We start from the raw sequence: 21,316 nt of genomic DNA, 5'->3' as shown, positions 1-21,316 counted from the left end.
ACTATGTCATGCAATTCAACTATGTTATGTTGCTCGAATGCAAAAAAAAGTATACGTTTGAGATATTGCATAGTATGATTCGTTGCTCGCGTGCACCGCCACACAGGCGTCTGCTCGCACGCATCGCATACAGGCTGCTGCGCGCTGCATTCCTGCTAAAGTAACACGCCGCGCCCCATTTTACAGCGTTTGTTGAAACGGACACCCTATCACGCGTAAAAAAAAGCATTTCCGCGCTGTAATTGTTTTTTACCGCGTGCGCTATCCAGCGCGTTACAAATCGTAGGCGAATATCGGCGGCACATATATCCTCTTGCTGCGCCGGCGATCGGCAGCACGGCAAGCCTGCAAGGCCGGTGGCCATGGCAGCTCGAACGGGTATGCCGCACCGGCGCACCTGATCCTCTCATGCGCCCGCTCCGCCTTCAGCGTCTCGAGATCGACAGAGACAATCCATGTCTCCTCCTGCGGTGTCACGAGGATGTACCTCGTACTCGCGGATACGATCTTGGCTGGTCGCTGGAAGTAGGTCTCCTCGCGCCCCAGCAGCCCGCAGGTCGCCTCCGGCAGCCTTACGAGCTTCTCGGCCACCCACTCGTCGCTGCCCCGGAGCTGCGCAAAGACCGTGAGGTCATTGTTGGCCATCACGCAGACAACGCGCACCGCGCCGTCGTGGCCGCCGATGACCCGGAAGGCTGAGGATTCCTCCGGCATGCCCACGACCGAACACGGGAACTCGACGAGCGAGAACTCGAGGGTGGTCTCGTCAAGAGCAAGCACGGTGCCCTCGCGCTCCATCCGCCAGTAGAGTGAAGAACGCGCGCGCCCTACGAAGCTCATTGACGCATACTCTGGAATGGAGACCTGGTTCTCGGCCGCGCTCTGCCAACCGCCTTCGCTGCCGGAGGAGAACACGGAGGCACGGGGAGTGCCGCGGCCGTCCTCGAAATCATGGCTTTCGTAGCCCACGGCAAGCACCCGAAAGTTCGACATGGCGATGAAGCCGCCGCCAGACGTGTCCACGGCGATGCCGTCGAGCAGGAACACGCCGAGGAACCGGCGGGCGTCAACCTCCTCCGAGCAGCGGATCGTCTGGTACGTCCGCGTGAGCGGGTCGCAGACGACCATGTCAGAGAAGTAGAGCTCCGAGTACCACGCCCTGTAGGCCAACCTGTGCCAGACGATATTCCTCCGGTAGAGCAGCAGTTGGCCCCCGCGGCTGGCACCGAGCTCCCATGGCAACGAGCGGTCGCCCTCCGGGAGGAAATCGAGGGCGAGATGGCGTCTGTCGATGGCATCGGCCGTCGACGGGTCCGGCACGTAGACATGGTTGCTGTTCCCGTCGGGCGGCGGCTCCTTGAAGCTGGGGTCGACGACGTGGTAGTGGCCTGGGACGTGGGCCGCGTGGATGGAGCGGAACTGGGCGAGGAAGTCGGCGGCCGCGACGATGCGGCGCCAGCGCTTGCAGGCGAAGGCGGCGCGGAGTAGGGCGAGGGAGGAGCCGACGCGCAGGAGGACGAGCTCGAGGAGGTGGTCGGGGATGTGGTGCACGCCCGTTGGCCCTGGCGGGATCGGCTCGCGCCTCGGCGCTCTCCTGCTGGGCTTGCCGTTGCTTCGCCGGCGGCGGCCGCGACGCGCTCCCTTGGTCGCCATCGACACCGAACTCGCTCGAGGGGAATAGATCCTCTCGTCTCGACACGAATGAATGGGTCTTATAAATTGTTTCGGTGACAAGCGCAAACGTGTTGTTGATGAGTTAAATGACGAATGGGTCTTGTAAAGTGACCCAGTATTTTTTTTCTTTCTAATTGCTTTTTGAGGAAAAGGCAACTTGCCTCCCACGGAACTGAAGTGCTCAAAACTGCTTCTCGTTTTCTGAAATTCTAGTAACTTTCGCCTCATCGGTTTAGATCTTGGGTTAGAGCCTTCTTCTTACATGGGATTATATCTGGCCATCGCTCAGGCTGGGCCGGGCCAGACCAAGCCAGGCATATAAAACCTAGGCCCGAACCCGACCCGGCCAGACCGTCGGGTCTAGATTTCAGGCCCAAGCCCGGTTCGAAACTGTTCAACCTCGTTGGGCTTCGGGCCTCGGGCCGGACCCCTTCCTTAAAATGCAAAAACAACAAGCACAGGCCGGGTCCAAAATACTATTCGGGCTTAAAATTCAGGTCCGAACCCGGTTCATGGACAAGGTCAGGCCTGGTCGGGTCGGGCTTTTTCAGACCGGGTCGGGCCGAGCTGCCCATGATCAGATATACATGGGAATTAATGTCTTGTGCTTGTGAGAGCTAGCTGCCTAGATCCTAGATAGAAACAGAGAAGAAAATTGTTCAGTTCAAGCACAAGACAGTATCAATCTGTTTCGAAAAAGAAGAGAAAAACCGACATGTCGTGAGGAAAACGCAGGGCTACAACATTTTTCAGTTTATAAACACAAGAAAGAAGAAGCAAGACTGATGAAATGAGACACCATGAAGAGGGCATGGAGCTTCAGCATTTCAGTCCAAGCACAAGGCATCAGATGCGTCTCCTTATTTTTCTAAGTTATGCGTCTCCTTGTTTTGATGTGTCTATCGTGCATCGCTTCACGCCTAGTAAGAGCAACATCTACATGGGGATAGTTCCCTCCTTCACTAGCAACCAAGATTGCAGAACAATTAAAACTGAAAATGCAACTTCCTGTATTAGTTCGGAGGTTTATGTATAAAGCATGACAAAACCCTATTTCCTAAACCTATATGAAAAGGAAAAAAATGCATAGCACATTAAATGTTCTTTTAGACTAGTATGGGTTCCACTGAGAACACCAAGTTGCTTTGTTCTTACTTGTTGCTGCTGCTATGGGTTCCACTGAGAACACCAAGTTGTGTGATTTCTCTAGTCACAACAACAATGACTTTATCTGCACTCCTATTGCTGCTTCCGTCATTAGGGCTACGTCCTATGAGATTAAACCTGCTTTACTGAACCTTGTTATAAAGATCAATTCTACGGTATTGGAGATGATGCTTTACTGAACCTTGTTATAAAGATCAATTCTACGGTATTGGAGATGATGCTGCTTTGCACTTGAACAATTTTGTTGAGCTTTGTGATATGCAAAAATATAAATAAGTAAATGGTGATATTGTTAAACTTAAGCTTTTTTCCTTTCTCCTTGAGAGGAGGAGCTAAAGTGTGGCTTCAATCCTTGCCTAGGAATAGCATAGATTCTTGGGATAAGTGTAAAAATGCTTTTATTGGGAAGTACTACCCGCATGCTAAGATTATCGAGTTAAGAAGTAAATGGTGATATTGTTAACACATTGCTCAAGCTTGGGAACGTATGAAATCTCTTGTTAAGAATTGCCCTACACATGGTTTGACTACTTGGATGGTTATCCAAACTTTCTATGCAGGATTGAACTTTACCTCGCGGAATCTATTAGACTCGGACGCGGGAGGAACCTTTATGTCAACCTTATCATTAAGGGAGGAGATCTCCTCGACAGAGTTCCGTAATACAAGATCCCGTGAATAACTCCTTAGTCACATTGCTTGCAAGGCTTGTTGTAATGTTGTATTACCGAGTGGGCCCCGAGATACCCCTTTGTCACATGGAGTGACAAATCCTAGTCTTGATCCATGCCAACCCAATAGACACCTTTGGAGATTCCTATAGATCACCTTTATAGTCACCCAGTTACATTGCGACGTTTGATACACACAAGGTATTTCTCCGGTGTCCGGGAGTTGCATGATCTCATGGTCATAGAAACAGATACATTGACATGCAGTAAACAGTAGCAATAAACTGACACGATCATATGCTACATTTATAGTTTGGGTCTTGTCCATCACATCATTCTCCTAATGATGTGATCCCGTTAACAAGTGACAACACTTGTCTATGGCTAGGAAACCTTGATCATCTTTGATCAACGAGCTAGTCAACTAGAGGCTCACTAGGGACAGTGTGTTGTCTATGTATCCACACAAGTATTTGAGTTTCCAATCAAAACAATTATAGAATGGATAAGAAAGGATTATCATAAATAAGGAAATATAATAATAACCAATTTATTACTGTTTCTAGGGCATATTTCCAAGACTTATGCAAAGTGTTGTGATGGTCGGTTGCACCACTCCGCTAGTGTTGTGAGGCTACCATCGTGCTAGTATCCAGTGTTGCAAGGACGACAATGTACTACTAGCTGGTGTTGCAAGGGCACGCTGTGGACAACCAACGTCATGTTATGAAACATGTTGAAAGCCAGTGTCGTTGGAGTGCCGACATAATATGACGCACGCCGAAGCCAATGCTATGAGGGGCATCTCCATGCTACATGATTGGCGTCGCTGCTACGAGGCAATGTTACGAGGGGAGTCACCATCCTCGAGGGACTATCGGCGTGTGGCGAGGCACGCTACAAGCAGGTGTTGCGAGCCATGCTTAAGGAGTCTCACTGGTATTGCGAGTGACGACCATAGATGTTGCGCCCGGGGGTGCAGGAAGAGGAATTGCGAGATGTATTGAGCACTAGACACACTATGTGCAATCCGATGACTCTCCATGTTACAATGGGTGGGCATCCCGCTAAGACACGCGCTGCTATAAGGACCGACCACCAGTGCTGCAAGCCTTGAGAAGTAATGTTGCAAGGACCGGACAACATCGTCCAGGTGCTCGCTGCTGGAAGGCCGTTTAGTGATGTTGTGAGCTGCTGCTACAAGGTCGTCGGGGTTGGTACGACGGACAGCACTGCTACAAGCCACATGTTATGAGGCCGTCAAAATTGGTACGACGGGTGGCGATGTTGCGACGTCAATGACAGATGGCGATGGTGCGAGGTTGATGGAGCAGCTTCGACGGGTGGAGTTGTCGAGAGCTGATGCTGGAGCTGCGATGACGGTCCGATTGCTTCCACCACATGACGGTGATGTGACGCTCGATGGCCGCAATGATGGCATTCATCCACGACAGGACGGTGCTACGACGCTCAATGGACCGTGGTAACGGCATGCTTATATGACATGACTACGTTGCGATGCTCGACGGGCCGCAGCGGCGGTGTGCTTCCACAACATGACCATGTTGCGACGGATGCTACGATGGTGTCTCAGCTGAGAGGATACCAGCGATGCTGCAATGACGACGACATGCTATGAGTTGGTGGTGCAACGGTAGACATGCTATGACGATCGGCGTGCTACAAGCAATGCCGATGTGCTGCCTGCCGGTGTTGCGACAACGCCAATGTGTGAAAAGTCGGTACTACGATGGGGAAGAACGAAACAAGACAGTGAGAAGTGGTCCCGTTGACTCGTCTGACCACATTGAACAGTAAGATCAAGATTAATCGAAGTATGAAGAAGACAGTTGAGTCCGCACCAATACATCCACGTGATATGTACCCAGCCAAGCAGAACAAGAACCAACGATTGGCTTGTTCCATCGTACGGCTCGAAAGACGACTTAAAAGTCATACAAATCATCCGTTTGACTCCTAGTGCAGGCCAAAGATATAAGCGAAGCTCAATGAGTATTCTAGCAAACTCACGATGAGTGCATGTATCTCTCAAAAGGGTGTGCGACAAGGATGATTGTGACACAACAAAAAGAAAAGACTCCTATAATACACGACGCTCCAAGCAAAACACATATCATGTGGTGAATAAAAATATAGCTCCAAGTAATGTTACCGATGGATTGAAGACGAAAGAGGGGATGCCTTCTCGGGGCTTAGGCTTTTTGGTGTCCTTGAATTTGGCTTCGGATGCCTTGGGCATCCCCAAGCTTGAGCTCTTCACACTATTTATCCCATTGTCCATGAAAACATCACCCAAAACTTGAAAACTTCACAACACAAAACTTAAACAGAAACTCGTGATATCATTAGCACAAGAAAACAAACTACCACCTCTTTAGGTACTGTAGCAAACTTGATTTCTATTTATATCGGTGTTAGATTACGGTATTCTCACTCTTCCATGGCTAGTACCCCCCTGATACTATCCATAGTTTCATCAAAATAAGCAATCAACACAACAAAAACAGAATCTGTCAAAAACAGACCAGTCTGTAGCAATTTGTATACTTAGTATACTTCTGGTATCACACCAATTCTGAAAAATTACGATAATTTGGGCAATTGGCATATCAACCAGCTGCAAAAATAATCAACTCAAAAGCGCTTTCTGGATAAAAATGCAAAATAATTTCGTGAGCGAAAAGTTTCTGTCTTTTTCCAGCATGATCAAACAACCATCACCAAAACTAGTCATAAAGGTTTTACTTGGCTCAAACACAAAAAGAAACACAAAAAACACAATCATGACAGAATTATGATGGTGTGGACGCAACAAAACAGAAAGCAAAAATCAAAGATAAATTCATTGGGTTGCCTCCCAACAAGCGCTATTGTTTAACGCCCTTAGCTAGGCATAAGGCGAAAGAATCACGTATCGTCGTCTTTGGTACTCAAACCATAAGTAGGGTGAAGACTCATCATCTTAAGGTCTTCATCTCTCTTACTAGATGGTTCACCACTATTTTTAGGAACAAAAACAGACTTGGTGGCCTTATTGTGGGCAAAATTTGGAGTGTTCTGCACAACGGCAAAAGCGGAACCCAAGTTGGTTATAACATCCTCTAGTTTGCCAATCCTAGCGGAACCATGACCTAGTTTTTCGTTAACTGTGGGTTCCCTCTCCTTTAAATTTTTCAAAGTCATTCCCACCTTGGATTCGTATTGATTGATTTGATTGTGGATCTTTTTATCCAAATTTTCAATGAGTTCAATCGTAGCAACTTTATTTTCAATGATATCCAACCTACGCATCACATGTTCTAGAGTTAAGGTAGTTCCATTAACCATGATTAGAGGTGAGCCTACCAAATTTATTAAAGCACCGTAAGAATCAACGGTATGGCTACCCAAAAAATTCCTGCCTATGATGGTGTCAAGAACATACCTATTCCAAGGGGAAATACCCACATAAAAGCTGCGAAGCAGGACGGTAGTAGATTGCTTACGAGTAGATCTACTCTGAGCATTGTAAATCCTATACCAAGCATCCTTTAAGTTCTCTTCCTCTTTTTGTTTGAAATTGAGAACTTCGCTCTCGGGAGTATCGTTCGAAGCTGTAGGTCTAGCCATGAGGACGAGTAGACTATCTCACACAAGCAGGCAGAAAGCAAGCGAAAGAAAAGGGCAAACGAAAAAGGAAAATATTTTTGTAAATTTTTGTTTTTCAGAAGTGAGGGAGAGGAAACCGAGAGGCAAAAAAGTAAATGCAAGAGATGAGTTTGCGACGGTTACTTGGATAAGATTCACTTAGAATAATCCCCGGTGCCAGAGATTGACACGTTGGAGGAAGACTATTCTTGACTTGATGCTCCCCGGCAACGGCGCCAGAAATTGGCACGTTGACGGAAGACTATTCTAGACTTGATCCTCCTCCCCGGCAACGACGCCAGAAATCCTTCTTGCTACCTCTTGAGCTTGCGTTGGTTTTTCCCTTGAAGAGGAAAGGGTGATGCAGCACAGTAGCAGTAAGTATTTCCCTCAGTTTGAGAACCAAGGTATCAATGAAGTAGGAGTATCAAGCCAAGTCTCCAAAGTACTTGCGCAAAGCAGCAAACTTGCACCCAACGCTACAAAGGGGATGTCAATCCCTTCACGATTGATTGCAAGGCGAGATTTGAAGGTGGAAAGTGCAACAAAGTAAAAGTGTAAGGCTAAAAATATGATGTGAAGTAGACCCGGGGGCCATAGTGTTCACTAGAAGCTTCTCTCATGATAGCAACTATTACGGTGGGTGAACGAATTGCTGTCGAGCAATTGATAGAACCGCGCAAAGTCATGATGATATCTAAGGCAATGATCATACATATAGGCATCACGTCCGAGACAAGTAGACCGATACTTTCTGCATCTACTACTATTACTCCACACATCGACCGCTATCCAGCATGCATCTAGTGTATCGAGTTCATAACAAACAGAGTAACGCCTTAAGCAAGATGACATGATGTAGAGGGGTAAATTCATGCAATAGATATAAATCCCATCTTTTTAACCTTGATGGCAACAACATGATGCATGCCTCACTACCCCTTCTGTCACTGGGTGAGGTCACCGCACGGTATGAACCCAAAACCAAGCACTTCTCCCATTGCAACAATCATAGATCAAGTTGGCCAAACAAAACCCACAACTCGAAGAGAATTACAAGGATATGAAATCATGCATATAAGAGATCATAAGAAACTCAAATAAGATTCATAGATAATCTGATCATAAATCCACAATTCATCGGATCTCAACAAACACACCACAAAAGAAGATTACATCGGATAGATCTCCATGAAGATCATGGAGAACTTTGTATTGAAGATCCAAGAGAGAGAAGAAGCCATCTAGCTACTAGCTATGGACCCGAAGGTCTATGGTGAACTACTCACGCATCATCGGAGAGGCATTGGTGTTGATGAAGAAGCCCTCTGTTTCCGGATCCCCCCTCCGGCAGGGCACCAGAACGTGCCCCAGATGGGATCTTGCAGAGACAGAAGCATGCTGCGGCGGAAGAATATTTTCGTGGCTCCCCCTCGTGGTTTCAGATTTTTCGGGGATCTATAGGCGGAAGAAGTAGGGCAAAGGATCCACAGGGGGGCCACAAGCCTGCTAGGAGCGCCCCCAGGCCGCGACTATGGGGCTTGCGGCCTCCCCTGGTGCCCTTTGCCTTGGTTCTCAAGCTCCATGCATATCTTCTGTTCTGGAAAAAATCTTTTCGGAGGTTTTATTCCGTTTGGACTTCGTTTAATATTCTCCTCTGAAAAAGGTTAAAAACACGGAAAAAACAGGAACTGACACTTGGCACTGAGTTAATAAGTTAGTCCCAAAAAAGATATAAAAGGCATACAAAACATCCAAAGTTTGACAAGATAATATCATGGAACCATCAAAAATTATAGATACGTTGGAGACGTATCAGTATCATGTATGGCATTTCCGTAGGGAGATGGAAAGGAGTTCATGATAGTGTATTGTTGTGGTGGTAGTGGACTCGTGTACGACTTATCAAAGTTGTTTAAAACTATTTAAAATTGTAGTTTAGTCTAGCCAAGAGTCAAAGCTGGCTTGGTGCATGAAATACCACAACCCCCTTTGTTGATACATGTGCATGAGTAGATAGATCTGTTCTAAAGTCTTGTTGAGTACTCTTGTACTCATGTTTTCTTAATAATTGTTGCAGAGGATACCCACAATCCAACATGTGGGTTCTATCTAGACATCGATGATGACGAGTAGCTGGTGTCCCAGCTACGACGTGGCCCCTTTCGGGGGGGATCTTTAGATAGTCAGACTTTATGCCTTTTTCCTTTCAACTGTGTGTACTCAGGCATCTTTTATGCTTCCGCTTGGTTTGTATGACTCTACTTGTATAACTTGAGTGTCGGGTCGTGTGACCCCTACCTGTATGAACATATTATGCAAGACTCTTCCGAGTCTTCTAAATAAATGTTGTGATGTTGTATGGTTATGGTGTGATGCCATTGTTGTATCTATGCATATCGAGTATGTCATGCGTACGTGTGATGCACTGATACGTCCATTTTGCATAATGTTTTCATGTTGATATTTATCGCTTTATGGACTGTTATTATACTTTGTGGTACTATACTTATGCCTTTTCTCTCTTATTTTGCAAGGTTTATTTGAAGAGGGAGAATACCGGCAGCTGGAATTCTGGACTGGAAAAGGAGCAAGTTTGAGGCCTCTATTCTACGCAACTCCAAATGCCCTGAAAATCAACGTGGATTTTTTGGGAATATATAAAAAATACTGGGCGAAAGAAGTGCCAGAGGGGAGCTACCACGGGTCCACAAGCCTGGTAGACGCCGCCCCCTAGTGGCGGCTACATGGCTTGTGGGCACCCTGGCGGCCCACCGGCCCCCCTCTTTTGCTATATGAAGGGTTTCGTCCAGGAAAAAATTAGGGTGGAGCTTTTTCGTGGATTCTCCGCCGCCACGAGGCGGAACTTGAGCAGAACCAATCTAGAGCTCCGGCAGGACGATCCTGCCGGGGAAACTTCCCTCCCAGAGGGGGAAATCGTCGCCATCGTCATCACCAACACTCCTCTCGTCGGAGGGGAGTCATCTCCATCAACATCTTCATCAGCATCATCTCCTCTCCAAACCTTAGTTCATCTCTTGTAACCAATCTCCGTCTCGGGACTCCGATTGGTACTTGTAAGGTTGCTAGTAGTGTTGATTACTCTTTGTAGTTGATGCTAGTTGGATTACTTGGTGGAAGAGTTTATGTTCAGATCCTTGATGCTACTCATTACACCTATGATCATGATTATGATTATGCTTTGTGAGTAGTTACTTTGTTCCTGAGGACATGGGATAAGTAATGCTGATAATAGTCATGTGAATTTGGTATTTGTTCGGTATTTTGATATGTTGTATGTTGTCTTTTCCTCTAGTGGTGTTATGTGAACGTCGACTACATAACAATTCACATTCTTTGGGGCTGGAGGAAGGCATTGGGGAGTAGTAAGTAGATGATGGGTTGCTAGAGTGACAGAAGCTTAAACCCCAGTCTATGCGTTGCTTCGTAAGGGGCTGATTTGGATCCACTAGTTTAATGCTATGGTTAGACGTTGTCTTAATTCTTCTTTCGTAGTTGCGGATGCTTGCGAGAGAGGTTAATAATAAGTAGGATGCTTGTCCAAGTAAGGTCAGTACCCAAGCGCCGGTCCACCCACATATCAAACTATCAAAGTAACGAACGCGAATCACATGAACATGATGAAACTAGCATGACAGATATTCCCGTGTGTCCTCGGGAGCGCTTTTCCTTCTATATGACTTTGTCCAGGCTTGTCCCTTGCTACAAAAGGGATTGGGCCACTTTGCTGCACCGTTGCTACTACTTGTTACTTGTTACTTTTCACTTGCTAAGTTTAACCTCACTACACCATCACTTGTTACCGCTACTTACAGTGCTTGCATTTATTACCTTGCTGAAAACCGTTTATCAGAGCCTTCTGCTCCTCGTTGGGTTCGACACTCTTACTTATGGAAAGGGCTACAATTGACCCCTATACTTGTGGGTCATCAAGACTCTTTTCTGGCGCCGTTGCCGAGGAGGTAGGTGCGCCTTTGGTAAGTGGAATTTGGTAAGGAAACATTTATATACTGTGTTGAAATTTATTGTCACTTGTCACTATGGAAACTGTTCCTTTGAGGATTTTGTTCGGGGTATCTTCACCACGAACGGAAGCGCGAGGAGTTTCTCCTCAACCTGAGGTACCTACTGAAAATATCTTTTATGAAATTCCTTCGGGTATGCTTGAGAAACTGCTGGCTAATCCTTTTACAGGAGATGGATCATCACATCCAGACTTGCATCTAATGTATGTAGTTGAAGTTTGTGGTTTATTTAAGCTTGCAGGTTTGCCCGAGAATGAGGTAAAGAAGAAAGTCTTTCCTTTATCTTTGAAGGATAAGGCGTTGACATGGTATAGGCTATGTGATGATACTGGATCATGGGACTACAATCGGTTGAAATTGGAATTTCATCAAAAGTTTTATCCTATGCATTTAGTACATCGTGATCGGAATTATATTTATTACTTTTGGCCTCGTGACAGGGAAAGCATAGCTCAAGCTTGGGGGAGGCTTAAATCAATGTTATATTCATGCCCCAATCATGAGCTCTCAAGAGAAATTATCACTCAAAACTTTTATGCTCGGCTTTCTCATGAAGATCGTACCATGCTTGGCACTTCTTGTACCGGTTCTTTTATGAAGAAGGATATTGACCACAAGTGGAATTTATTGGAAAGAATCAAACGTAACTCTGAAGATTGGGAGCTTGAAGAAGGTAAGGATTCAGGTATGAATTTCCAGTTTGATTGCGTTAAATCTTTTGTTGAAACAAACACTTCTAGAGATTTAAGCGCTAAGTATGGACTTGACTCTGAGATAGTAGCTTCTCTATGTGAAACTTTTGCTGCTCATGTTGATCTTCCCAAAGAGAAGTGGTTTAAGTATCATCCTCCTGTAGAAGTCAACATAGTTAAACCCAATCTAGTTGAAGAGAAAGTCATTTCCTTTAGTGATCCTATTGTTCATTGTGCCTACGCTGAGAAACCACCTTACCCTGCTAGGAAAAAAGATTATTCTAAAGCTCCAACTGTGATACGTAGGGGTTACATTAGACCACTTGCACCCCCAAAGGAAATTAGAGTTGAACCTAGTGTTGCTATTATCAAAGATCTCTTAGCCGAAGACATAGACGGGCATGTTATCAAATTCTGTGAGGACTCCGCTAGAATTGCTAAACCTCACGCGAAAGACAAATACGGACCTGTATTTGGCCTCCCCGTTGTTTCTGTCAAGATAGGAGATCACTGTTATCATGGTTTATGTGATATGGGTGCTTGTGTTAGTGCAATACCCCGTCCCTTTATGATGAAATCAAAGATGAGATTGCACCTGCTGAGTTAGAACCCATCGATGTCACCATTACACTAGCTAATAGAGACACTATCTGCCATGTGGGAATTGTGTGAGATGTAGAAGTCTTGTGTGGTAAGACGAAGTACCCTACTGATTTCCTCGTCCTTGCTACTGCACAAGATAGCTTTTGTCCCATCATATTTGGTAGACCCTTTCTCAACACTGTCAATGCTCATATTGATTTCATTAAACAGACTGTCACTGTTAGTTTCGAGGGTGTGTCTCATGAATTTAACTTCTCCAAGTTTGGAAGACAACCCCATGAAAAAGAGTCGTCTGGTAGGGATGAAATCATTGCTCTTGCCTCTATTGCCGTACCTCCTACGGATCCTTTAGAGCAATATCTGCTAGAGCATGAAAATGATATGCATATGGATGAAAGAGATGAGATAGATAAAATTGTTTTAAAACAATATCCTATTCTCAAGAATAATTTGCATGTTGAACTGCTTGGGGATCCTCCCCCACCAAAGGGTGATCCTGTGTTCGAGCTAAAACAGTTACCAGATACTCTTAAGTATGCCTACCTTGATGAGAAGGAGATATATCATGTTATTATTAGTGCTCACCTCTCTAATCACGAAGAGAAGAAGTTATTAAAAACTTTGAGGAAGCACCGTGCGGCTATTGGATATACTCTTGATGATCTTAAGGGTATTAGTCCCACTCTATGTCAGCACAAGATTAAAACTGATCCTGATTCTAAACCAGTTGTTGATCATCAAAGGAGAATAAATCCTAATATGAAAGAGGTCGTGAGGAAAGAAATATTAAAGCTTCTGGAAGAAGGAATCATTTATCATGTTGCTCATAGTGATTGGGTAAGTCCAGTACATTGCGTACCTAAGAAGGGAGGTATCACCGTCATTCCTAATGATAAGAATGAACTAATACTAGAGAGGATTATTACTGGCTATAGGATGGTGATAGACTTCCGGAAACTGAACAAGGCAACCAGGAAATACCATTATCCTTTGCCGTTTATCGACCAAATGCTAGAAAGGCTATATAAACACACACACTTATGCTTTCTAGACGGTTATTCAGGTTTCTCGCAAATACCTGTTGCACAATCTGATCAGGAGAAAACCACTTTCACCTGCCCCTTCGGTACCTTTGCTTATAGACGTATGCCTTTTGGCTTATGCAATGCACCTGCCACCTTTCAAAGATGTATGATGGCTATATTCTCTGACTTTTGTGAAAAGATTGTCGAGGTTTTCATGGATGACTTCTCCGTTTACGGGTCTTCCTTTGATGATTGCCTCAGCAACCTTGATCGAGTCTTACAGGGATGCGAAGATACCAACCTCGTCTTGAATTGGGAGAAGTGCCACTTTATGGTTAATGAAGGCATCGTCTTAGGACACAAAATCTCTAAAAGAGGCATTGAAGTTGATAAGGCTAAGGTTGATGCAATTGAGAAAATGCCTTGCCCCACAGATATCAGAGGTATACGAAGTTTCCTAGGTCATGCTGGTATCTATAGAAGGTTCATTAAAGACTTCTCTAAGATTTCTAGGCCTCTTACCAACCTCTTGCAGAAGGATGTTCCTTTTGTTTTTGATGAGGATTGTGAGGAAGATTTCAAAATACTTAAGAAGGCCTTGATAACCGCACCTATTGTTTAACCACCTGATTGGAACTTGCCCTTTGAAATCATGTGCGATGCTAGTGATTACGCTGTTGGTGCTGTTCTAGGACAAAGAGTTGACAAGAAGTTGAATGTCATTCACTACGCTAGTAAAACTCTAGGCAGTGCCCAAAGAAACTATGCCACTACGGAAAATGAGTTTTTAGCAGTCGTGTTTGCATGTGAAAAGTTCAGATCTTATATAGTTGACTCCAAAGTCACTATTCACTCTCATCATGTTGCTATTAAGTACCTTATGGAGAAGAAGGACGCTAAGCCTAGGCTAATCAGATGGGTTCTCCTGCTACAGGAATTTGATTTGCACGTTGTTGACCGAAAGGGTGCTGATAACCCTATAGGAGATAACTTGTCCAGGCCAGAGAATGTCCTTGATGACCCACGACCTATTGATGACAACTTTCCTGAGGAGCAACTAAATGTCATCCGCACTTCACATAGTGCACCGTGGTATGCTGATTACGCAAACTATATCGTAGCCAAATACATACCACCCAGTTTCACCTACCAACAAAAGAATAAATTCTTCTTTGACTTGAGACACTACTTTTGGGATGATCTTCACCTTTATAAGGAAGGAGTAGATGGTGTTATTAGACGTTGTGTGCCTGAACATGAACAGGGACAGATCTTGCAGAAGTGTCATTCCGAAGCATACGGAGGACACCATGCTGGCTCATAAGGTATTGCAATCAGGTTTCTATTGGCCCACTCTCTTCAAGGATGCCCGTAAGTTTGTCTTGTCTTGTGACGAATGCCAAAGAATAGGGAACATCGGTAAACGTCAAGAAATGCCTATGAACTATTCACTTGTCATTGAACCGTTTGATGTCTGGGGCTTTGATTATATGGGACCCTTCCCGAGTTCCAATGGGTACACTCACATCTTAGTCGCCGTTGATTATGTCACTAAGTGGGTAGAAGCTATCCCCACTAGAAATGCTGATCATCACACCTCTATTAAGATGCTTAAAGAAGTCATTTTCCCAAGATTTGGAGTCCCTGGATATCTGATGACTGATGGCGGTTCACACTTCATTCATGGTGTTTTCCGCAAGATGCTTGCTAAGTATGATGTCAACCATATAGTTGCATCTCCTTATCATCCTCAGTCTAGTGGTCAAGTGGAGTTGAGTAATAGGGAGATCAAATTGATCTTACAAAAGACTGTCAATAGATCTCGAAAGAATTGGTCTAGCAAACTTGACGATGCACTATGGGATTATAGGACTGCTTATAAGAATCCCGTGGGCATGTCACTGTATAAAATGGCTTACAGTAAGGCCTGTCATTTACCTCTTGAGCTGGAACACAAAGCCTATTGGGCAATCAAAGAGCTCAACTTCGATTTCAAACTTGCCGGTGAGAAGCGGTTGTTTGATATCAGCTCATTAGATGAATGGAGGGCCCAGACATATGAGAATGCCAAGTTGTTCAAGGAAAAGGTTAAGAGATGGCACGATAAAAGAATACAAAATCTAGAGTTCAGTGTAGGTGATTATGTCCTGCTATACAATTCTCGCTTAAGATTCTTCGCAGGCAAGCTTCTCTCTAAATGGGAAGGTCCTTACGTTGTCGAGGAAGTATATCGTTCCGGTGCCATCAAAATCAATAACACGGAAGGTAATTTTCCTAGAGTGGTAAATGGGCAAAGAATCAAGCATTATATCTCTGGTACTCCCATAAATATTGAGACCAATATCATCAATATCATAACTCCAGAGGAATACATAAGGGATGTTTACCAGCCCTGCTTCTGACCCTGAAAACGAAGAGGTATGTGTTTTGGTAAGTAATTGGACTCCGAAACTTTCCCAGTAGGAAGTTTTCTCCGTTTTGGAATTTATGGAAAAATAGAAAGATAAAAAGCAGTCCGGAGAGCGCACGGGGCGGCCACAAGCTTGGTAGCCGCCACCTACCCGCTGGCGGCGGCTACAGGGCTTGTGGGCACCTCGTGTGCCTCCGGACTCCGTTTTCTTGTGGAGCACTCCTTCTGGTCCAGAAAAAATCACTATATATACGCCCGAGGGTTTTGATCTCCGTATCGCGCAGTTTTCCTCTGTTTTCGTTTCGAGACTGTTTTCTGCCGCAGATCTAGGTCAAGATGTCTTCTCAGGATTCAGAGGGGGGGAGCTATGTGGCTGATTACCTTGCGAACCCCAAGGTCTATGGGGACTTGGAACCATATGGCTGGACCACTGACGAGGAAGAGGACTATGATCCCAAGGGGAAGGAACAAACGAGTTTCGACGAAGAGGAGGCTCCTCTACCTCAACCTGGACGCACTCATGTGGAGTTCAAGAAGTCAAGCCTCCCTGACCAAAGGAAGAAGCCTAAGACCTTGTTTATCCCTTCTCGTTTCTTGTAGGAGAGTAAGCAGGAACTTTGGCATGGAGTGTTGAAGCTTGAGGAGGAAAATGACGATCTTAGGGAGCAGAACTTTATGCTCAAGTGAAAATTAGACAAGCTCAAGACTGCTTCAACCACTCCACCACCATCACCACCAAAGGAAGACAACTAAGCATTGGTATGGGCAATCCCCTTGGCTTTTGCCAAGCTTGGGGGAGTTTCCCTGGTATCTCATCACCTTTATATCTTTTTCTTTTACCCTTGTTTTAGTTCTTTCCTTTTTCAGTTTTTTTATTTCTTCTCTTAGTGGAATAAGTCTTTATTATTTAGTTTGAGTCTTTTGCCTTGTGTCTCCCCCGATGTATACGAGCTTGCGAGCTATATAACAAATAGTATCTTAGTCAAGGGCTTTGTTTTGTGCCATGATCAAAAGTATTAAAAGAGCGGTAGGATGAAAGATCATGAGATGATCTTATGGAAAGTGATAGCTTCACATATAACAAGTATGATGATTGAAACCTGTTGAGAATAGACCAACATAGACCCCAGTCATTTTTGCAATTAATAAGAAGTAATAAGGAAAGAGAGGTTCACATATAAATATATCATCTTAGACACTTTTTACAATTGTGAGCACTCACCAAACTATTACATGCTTAGAAGTAGATGTTGGACAAGGAAGAAATAATAATGAATTGTGTTTGCTTGGTTCCAAACAATGTTATATGCCTAGAGATCCCTTAGCATGTGACGATTTATTCCACCTCATATTAGCCAAAACTCCCGCACCAAGTAGAGATACTACTTGTGCATCCATAAACCTTCAACCCAGTTTTGCCATGAGTGTCCACCATACCTACCTATGGATTGAATAAGATCCCTCAAGTAAGTTGTCATCGGTGCAAGCAATAAAAATTGCTCTCTAATATGTATGATCTATTAGTGTGTGGAAAATAAGCTTTGTACAAACCTGTGATGAGGAAGACATAAAAGCGACAGACTGCATAATAAAGTTCTTTATCACAGGAGGCAATATAAAGTGACGTTCCTCCGCACTAAGAGGACACGCATCCAAACCTCAAAAGCGCATGACAACCTCTGCTTCCCTCTGCGAAGAGTCATGGTAATCTTCACCAATTCCTTATTTTGCCTTTGTCTTGGCTACCGTCACAAGCTAGGGAAAGACCTATATTCATATATCAACTTGGAGATGAGTACTTATGCTTTATTATTGTTGACTTTACCCTTGAGGTAAATGGTTGGGTGGCAAAACTATAAGCCCCTATCTTTCTTTGTGTCCAGCTGAAACTTTGATACCATGAGTACCACGTGAGTTGTAACAATTGTGGAAAACAAAAGAGATGATTGAGTATGTGGGTTTTCTTTACAAGCTCTTATTTGACTCTTTCTGATGTTATGATAAATTGCAACTGCTTCAATGACTATGGACTGTTGTTGGCTACTTCTCAGTAAGGTTTTTGCTTCATACTTTGCTTTATGAAGGAATTGTTAGTTTCCCATAAGAATCTTTATGATGTATTGATGTTCTATGTGTGATCATGATGCCCTCATGTCCGTATTTTGTTTTATCGACACCTTCATCCCTAAACATGTGGACATGTTTATGGATCTTGGTTTTCGCTTGAGGACAAGCGAGGTCTAAGCTTGGGGAGTTGATACGTCCATTTTGCATCATGTTTTCATGTTGTTATTTATCGCTTTATGGACTGTTATTATACTTTGTGGTACTATACTTATGCCTTTTCTCTCTTATTTTGCAGGGTTTATTTGAAGAGGGAGAATACCGGCAACTGGAATTCTGGACTGGAAAAGGAGCAAGTTTGAGTCCTCTATTCTGCGCAACTCCTAATGCCCTGAAAATCAACGTGGAATTTTTTGGGAATATATAAAAAATATTGGGCGAAAGAAGTGCTAGAGGGGAGCTACCAGGGGCCCACAAGCCTGGTAGCCGCCGCCACCTGGTGGCGGCTACAGGGCTTGTGGGCACCCTGGCGGCCCACTGGCCCCCCTCTTTTGCTATATGAAGGGTTTTGTCTAGGAAAAAAATCAGGGTGGAGCTTTTTCGTGGATTCTCCGCCACCACGAGGCAGAACTTGAGCAGAACCAATCTAGAGCTCCGACAGGATGATCCTGTCGGGGAAACTTCCCTCCTGAAGGGGGAAATCGTTGCCATCGTCATCACCAACACTCCTCTCGTCGGAGGGGAGTCATCTTCATCAACATCTTCATCAGCACCATCTCCTCTCCAAACCCTAGTTCATCTATTGTAACCAATCTTCGTCTCGGGACTCTGATTGGTACTTGTAAGGTTGCTAGTAGTGTTGATTACTCTTTGTAGTTGATGCTAGTTGGATTACTTGGTGGAAGAGTTTATGTTCAGATCCTTGATGCTACTCATTACACCTCTGATCATGATTATGATTATGCTTTGTGAGTAGTTACTTTTGTTCCTGGGGACCTGGGATAAGTCATGCTGATAATAGTCATGTGAATTTGGTATTCGTTCGGTATTTTGATATGATGTATGTTGTCTTTTCCTCTAGTGGTGTTATGTGAACGTCGACTACATAACACTTCACCATCTTTGGGCCTGGAGGAAGGCATTGGGGAGTAGTAAGTAGATGATGGGTTGCTAGAGTGACAGAAGCTTAAACACCAGTCTATGCGTTGCTTCGTAAGGGGCTGATTTGGATCCACTAGTTTAATGCTATGGTTAGACGTTGTCTTAATTCTTCTTTCATAGTTGCGGATGCTTGCGAGAGGGGTTCTTCATAAGTGGGATGCTTGTCCAAGTAAGGGCAGTACCCAAGCGCCGGTCCACCCACATATCAAACTATCAAAGTAACGAACGCGAATCACATGAACATGATGAAACTAGCATGACAGAAATTCCTGTGTGTCCTCGGGAGCACTTTTCCTCCTATAAGACTTTGTTCAGGCTTGTCGCTTGCTACAAAAGGGATTGGGCCACTTTGCTGCACCATTGCTACTACTTGTTACTTGTTACTTTTCACTTGCTACGTTTCACCTCACTACACCATCACTTGTTACCGCTACTTTCAGTGCTTGCACTTATTACCTTGCTGAAAACCGTTTATCAGAGCCTTCTGCTCCTCGTTGGGTTCGACACTCTTACTTATCGAAAGGACTACGATTGATCCCCTATACTTGTGGGTCATCATGCACAGTGATATGTATGGGATTTGACACCTAGTCCTATGCCCTTAGTAGCTCTTTATACACAGAAATGCCCCTTTGTGCTTCCAACGAGCCTTGGTAGTTCGCTACTGCTCCGGACACATTGGTTGACCGGCATGTATCCTTCTTAGTTTATGACTAGTTATGTCGACTCGGGTTCTTTGACATTGGAATGCTAGCGATACATTTGCATACGTGAGTCAAAAGGCACAAATGGTCCCGGCTAAGGTAAGGTGGCAGCCGTGGGGTTAACCGGGCGTGAGACCGCAAAGGAATGCGATGTGTTACATGCTGGATTCCTATGGCTTAGGACCGGGGTCCCGACAACGTTGGTATCAGAGCCTGACTGACTGTAGGATTACCAAGCCAAACTGGTCGAAGTTGAGTCTAGAAATGCTTTAGTTATATATAAGGGAATTGTTTGTGGAAGGGAACGTAAGATTCTTGCTTCTCTTCTCAAGACATTCTATTCTGGTCATCCTCGTCTTTTCTACGGGGATTAAGAACTAGGTTACTTATCTATCTCTCACGATCGCGTATTACTAATTGGTAGATTGTAGGAAAACGGTTCGAGAGTTAATATGAGTTTCCGTTGTTCCAAGGAAAAGAAAATTGGTTTTGATGACCATGGAATTGAACTTGATAGTTGAGTGGTTATGCTATCCTATCTTTTGTGGGTTGTCTCAATTTTTTTTGAGAATTTGCAGCCGTTATGCTGCCCAATTTTATCTCCAGAGTTCTAATGCCTTTTGCATTACTCTCTATTTCAGATGCCTGGCTGTCCTTCTCATCAGGTGGTTCATCTGACTAGGTGCATTGATGTGCTGGGTCACATGGCCATGCTGGTCAGGATGATGTCAGTAGCCGGTTACTGCTGGTACCTAGAGTATACAGTGGAGGAGCAGTACCGGGATTTCAACCAGAGTCAGTACCTGTGCACTGTTAGTGTATTCCCAGATTACCGTGGAGATGAGGGGCCGATCCATTGGTCTTATGGATTGGGGGTTACTGTTGACATGGCGGTACAAGATGCTGCCTATTCAATGTTGACCATCATGAGAGACAGACATGCACTATTGCAGAATTCAGAGTTCTGATATGTTCCCGCTTCTCAGCCAGGAAAAGAAGGATACCTCAGTGGGGTCTACTTGGATTCCTCTATGGACGATCCGCTGCTGCAGTCTACGACTGAGATGTTAGAGAATAGAGACAGAGAAGCTCATGCCCTTCATATGGTGCTCTATGCTACTCGTGCCCGTTTATGGACAACCTTGACACACAGCTGGCACTCATCTTCCAGCTCATGTTGACTGGCCTGCTATAGGAGGTGTCACCCCTCTTCGGGGACCTCTACTACCACCAGTCAGGGGATCAAGGCCACACCCGTGCCCTTATGGTTCCCAGGGGTCTCAGGCTCGAGTATTTACTGATCCGCAGGTTGAGCTCCCAGGCCATGGAGGCAACCTTTATGAGATGTTTTATGCGGATGCTTGAACCCGTGAGTGGAAGAGTAGTATGGTAGTAGTTGTACTTCCACAGTCCTGTGTGTCTTGTGGAGTATGCCTATGTTGTGAGATGAG

General features: G+C 44.8%; 1 protein-coding gene across 1 annotated transcript; it reads right to left on the bottom strand.

The window, feature by feature from the left end:
• Positions 1-1,681, bottom strand: LOC123398505. The gene has a single exon (XM_045092966.1). It carries the CDS (start codon positions 1,651-1,653, stop codon positions 274-276), a length of 1,380 nt encoding a protein of 459 aa, XP_044948901.1. The 5' UTR covers positions 1,654-1,681; the 3' UTR covers positions 1-273.
• Positions 1,682-21,316: the final 19,635 nt, after the last annotated feature.

Source organism: Hordeum vulgare, chromosome 5H, assembly GCF_904849725.1.
Source record: "Hordeum vulgare subsp. vulgare chromosome 5H, MorexV3_pseudomolecules_assembly, whole genome shotgun sequence".
Taxonomy (NCBI): Eukaryota; Viridiplantae; Streptophyta; class Magnoliopsida; order Poales; family Poaceae; genus Hordeum; species Hordeum vulgare.
Note: the sequence above shows the minus strand (reverse complement) of the source record. Positions and strands in the feature narration are given on the sequence as shown.